We start from the raw sequence: 5117 nt of genomic DNA, 5'->3' as shown, positions 1-5117 counted from the left end.
GCATATAACTGATGGACATGATATAGAGGTTTTACTGCATATAACTGATGGACATGATATAGAGGTTTTATTGCATATTACTGCGGGACATGATATAGAGGTTTTATTGCATATTACTGATGGACATGATATAGAGGTTTTACTGCATATAACTGATGGACATGATATAGAGGTTTTATTGCATATTACTGCGGGACATGATATAGAGGTTTTATTGCATATAACTGATGGACATGATATAGAGGTTTTATTGCATATTACTGCGGGACATGATATAGAGGTTTTACTGCATATAACTGATGGACATGATATAGAGGTTTTATTGCATATTACTGCGGGACATGATATAGAGGTTTTACTGCATATTACTGCGGGACATGATATAGAGGTTTTATTGCATATTACTGATGGACATGATATAGAGGTTTTACTGCATATAACTGATGGACATGATATAGAGGTTTTCCTGCATATAACTGATGGACATGATATAGAGGTTTTATTGCATATTACTGCGGGACATGATATAGAGGTTTTATTGCATATAACTGATGGACATGATATAGAGGTTTTACTGCATATAACTGATGGACATGATATAGAGGTTTTACTGCATATAACTGATGGACATGATATAGAGGTTTTACTGCATATAACTGATGGACATGATATAGAGGTTTTACTGCATATTACTGATGGACATGATATAGATGATATAGAGGTTTTATTGCATATAACATGATATAGGGTTTTACATATGATATATATAGAGGTTTTATTGCATATAACTGATGGACATGATATAGAGGTTTTATTGCATATTACTGATGGACATGATATAGAGGTTTTACTGCATATAACTGATGGACATGATATAGAGGTTTTATTGCATATAACTGATGGACATGATATAGAGGTTTTATTGCATATTACTGCGGGACATGATATAGAGGTTTTATTGCAGATAAAATTTTTGAACATAAATGTTTTATTGTTTATAAGCAAACGACATTTACCTAGTCTTCACTGTATATATCCTAGCCATGTTATGCCGAAGTTTTACCGTATATAAACGATGGACATTTTATCAAGGTTTTACAATATTTAAATAAGGTACAAGTTATCAATGTTGACCCAGGTATAAGAACAATAGATATGTACCTTTCAATATACTAAATTTTAGTTTGAAATGTTTTTTTTTTTGATAGATATCGACAAAATAAAAAGAATTACTGAATGTTTGTGTCGATTTCAGAAGAACAAGAATGAACTCTTGATTGGTTTCAATTCAACATTTACTTATCTGATTTTATTACAGCTCACAGTTACGTATTCTAAATCTACATTGTTTTTAGTTGGTCTAATTGGTTCGGGCATTTACAAAAAGAAATCATTATTCTTTTGAAAGCTATCTTATGAATAAATCACATATTTAAAGATGAAATGGTATGATAATAGGGTTGTGCCTGTTCCAAGATAGACATAGTGTACACAGTTTATATAAAAACTGATTTAATGTTATACGGAATTGGAACCCCTGACCCCCTCCCACCTCCCCTAGTATAGATCTTCGTAACAGAAAATTATCTTTGTTTCCTCCTATAGTTTAAAAGTCCACGAATAAGATATGTTTTAAATTCTTCAGTGATAAAGTTGTTTGAGTTTTGTAAAGCAGTTATATTATCCCAACATCTGTGTTTTGATTTGTTTGTTATTCCACTTTTCTGATACCACAGACTAACAACTTTAATATGATATCAATAACAAACATGCAATCTCATTCGTGTCTCTGTCACCACGATGAAAGTTGACATTCGAGTTGTCTCCCTTCTGACGTTGAACGCCTAGGTGTTTCGCAGGCCGGAGCTATATCAAGATTTGAAGAGAAGATAAGAAAATGTCAAAAACCATAATTCTATCGCGTCAGGGGGAATGGCTGACCTTTAAAAGAACATTATAAGTTACAAATATTCATAAATAAAGCAGTAGTTACAAATTACAATATATTATCATGAGAATCGTGACAATTACAGTATCTTCAAATTTCATACAATGTTGTTCAGCAAGGCGTAGGACTTCATAAATGTTATGTGAAACACAAGAGAACTGAAGATTCTTTTATCACATTATCGAATATTTATGTTATGTTATTCAATGTTACTTTTGGAATCATCTTGGCACTATGACAATACTTATTATTGATTGTGACGTCATAATGCATTGGACGAGTTAGTTTAGTGACGTCATTTCATTGTCATCCCCTTACGTCACAATGTGATATACATCATAAGCGTTTACACTGGTTTATTCACTGAATGATACGACAGTCACGTGTCAATGTACATTACATATGTTGTAATGTAAAACACCTTATTCATTTATCATTACGTCATCATTTTTCATCAATAGATAAGTAAACAATTGGTAATATTTGAACCGATTTAGTTACATCTTATTTCGGAGTGTCCAAACTTCCCATGAAAACTTGTTCTGGAATTGAATCTCGTGAGTTAAAGGTAGTAATTGCTGATAAGTGCAATATTTACGGACTAATTCCTTTCTATGACCTTTGAACTTGTGTGACTGGAACATAATAACCCGGATGTAATGAAGCACGTCGGGAGATTTCAGCAAATAGTCAAGTACGTCATACTCACATCCTTCACAATCAAGAATCAATAGATCGAGCTGATCTTCACCACCGATACCCATATCCTGAAAGAATCTTTCCACACTTCTAATACTGAGGTCCGCCATTTGTTCTGATTCATTTCCGTTTTTACCAAATTCCTCTTGTAATCTCTGTTTACCAAACGAACTCGTTCGGTTGCCTGCTGGTTTAACTTGAATCTTGTCGTCCTTTGCACCCAGACCTATATTGTGGGCTTGAATTTTTCCTTGTGGTAAATGTTTTAATTTACTTATTAAAACCTTGTAATATTGCCACACTGGCTCAACAGTAACGTACAGTCCGATATCATACAGCTGGAAAAGTTCCCGCATCAGTTCTCCTTTGAAGCCTCCGACCTCAATGACAAAACTTTCCGAATTTAGGTGAAGATTTTCAAAAACCTTGTGACTTGAATATTCACTATGTCTTTGGAATTCAACACCATACGTTTGTTTACAAATATCGAAATCCTTCTCTCCACGTTTGCCAAAAAATGGATATTTATCTTGGCTTGATTCAGCGTGGTGATACCAACCGGAAGTGACGTCAATAAGTTGAAGTCGAGCGTAAGTTTGTCGCTTGTCAATACTATGGAGGAGTAAAATAAAGAATGAGAATATGATCACGAGGAAGAAGCGTGCAGCTCGGCCTAGAGGGTACATGGCTAGATCTACAGGAAAATAATGAAAAAAATACAATAATATAATAGTAATAATAAAACTGATCAAAAGGAATTTTTCATGACTTTATGTGGCATGACAGGAACCGGAAATGACGATCTATAATTACAAAATGATACCAAAAATGGTTTTTATAGGTCGGCATCCCTGTTATTGTAAGCATTTAAACTACAAGTATTTTTGGATACAATATCGTTTGTACAACAATAGCAGCCGAGACTCTTAAAATTCTTGACGTGTCGTTAACGAACTCACGCGAATTCTGGACATTTAATAAGTGCTATATAAAAACATAAGAATAGCGAAAATATCATCATAAACAAAGCAACTATAAATTTTACAAGAAAGATTTGAACTTGAGAGCATTACCTGTAACACATTTACACAGAATGTCCCTTCATTCTTCACGTCATCTTCTGAAATGACGAACATTTGTCAGTCCATGTGAATAAAAGTAGTATTAGCCATGTACAGTTAGATAACATCTTATCATGGTCATCAGAAGTCAAAGTAAACACCATTGTTGACGACAAATCATTCGGAACTCCTCTAACAGTCTTCCACTTTGATAATCAAATTAACCGCCACGTTCCGAGTGAGTTCAAGGCGTCACCGCACTGCCCGTACCCCCGGGGAAAGTGTATGTGCTATCGATATATGGGATTTACTGACACATCTAAAATTTGCACCTGAACAGGTGAGTGGTACCTTAATTGAATTGGTTAAAAGGTCACTTTCTCGTGACGATACACCTTGTTTATTTTCTCCCCAATTACGTCCGATGAAAGACCAAAAGACCGCAATGGTGGACGTGAATCCTGTTGAATAAATAAGATTCTTCTCAAGACGAAGTATTTTGAATTTGAATCGCAGAAGTAAAAAAAAGCGACAAAGAAAATACCGACATGCTAACAGAATCATAATTCAAAACAAAAATTAAATGTATTACATGTACTATTTCATATTTAATTTCGTTTAAAAACTTTCATTTTTTCTCTCTTTGTACATTGAATGCAAATCTAGGTACATGTACAGTATATTTCCTCGTTACAACATGTTAATTTTATTTCAAATAGCCATTATCGATAAGAAACAGTAATTTGTGAATTTTTAACCATATCTACCGTTTTTAATTCTTATCATACCTTTGTCATATCTTTTCATTTTAAAGTGATTGTTTTTATTTGCACCGTCGCCGATTCGCGCACGTTGCATGTTGAAGAGTGACCCAGCATAAAACAATAATAATCTTCGAAACCCACTTCCGGAACACGAAGTACGGATTATACATTATAATATATCGCTTGTTTTATTTGATCCGAAATAATTCAGGAAAACTTAAGATTCTTGGTAAACTTTTCAACAATATTAAGAAAAAGAAATAATTTTATGAAATTTGTAAATCAGCAGTCTTCAGACATGACAACGGCGCCGTATTGATAGAGGGCGCTGTGAGTAATAAGCCAGACGCGGACAATAAAATTAAAGTCAGTGATAAGAACTCTTGTTTTTAATTTGATAATTTTGGTCCATTCTTATCCAGCGTACCAGACAAATGTATTTCACGCCTCACTAAGCAGACATACCTTGTGGTAGAAAGTCGATAAAGTGGCTCGTGCCGACCATAATTGCACTTACTTAACTTTTGTATTTCACAAGGGGAGATAATTTAATTTCAGGGCGGCGTGTCTCTAAGGTGATATTCGATATGTCCATGATTCAAAGTAGAAATGAGTTAAATAAGATAAATAAATGTAAAAATTAGT

General features: G+C 33.9%; 1 protein-coding gene across 1 annotated transcript; it reads right to left on the bottom strand.

The window, feature by feature from the left end:
• Window positions 1-2382: 2382 nt before the first annotated feature.
• LOC132548294 (uncharacterized) lies at window positions 2383-3333 on the bottom strand. Its single transcript, XM_060212149.1, has one exon. The coding sequence runs from the start codon at window positions 3331-3333 to the stop codon at window positions 2446-2448; it is 888 nt and encodes a 295-aa protein (XP_060068132.1). The 3' UTR covers window positions 2383-2445.
• Window positions 3334-5117: the final 1784 nt, after the last annotated feature.

This window comes from Ylistrum balloti, unplaced genomic scaffold, assembly GCF_031769215.1.
Source record: "Ylistrum balloti isolate Yb309-2 unplaced genomic scaffold, AGI_CSIRO_Ybal_v1 Utg370008, whole genome shotgun sequence".
In the NCBI taxonomy this organism is placed as follows: Eukaryota; Metazoa; Mollusca; class Bivalvia; order Pectinida; family Pectinidae; genus Ylistrum; species Ylistrum balloti.
This window is presented reverse-complemented; position numbering and strand designations above follow the sequence as displayed.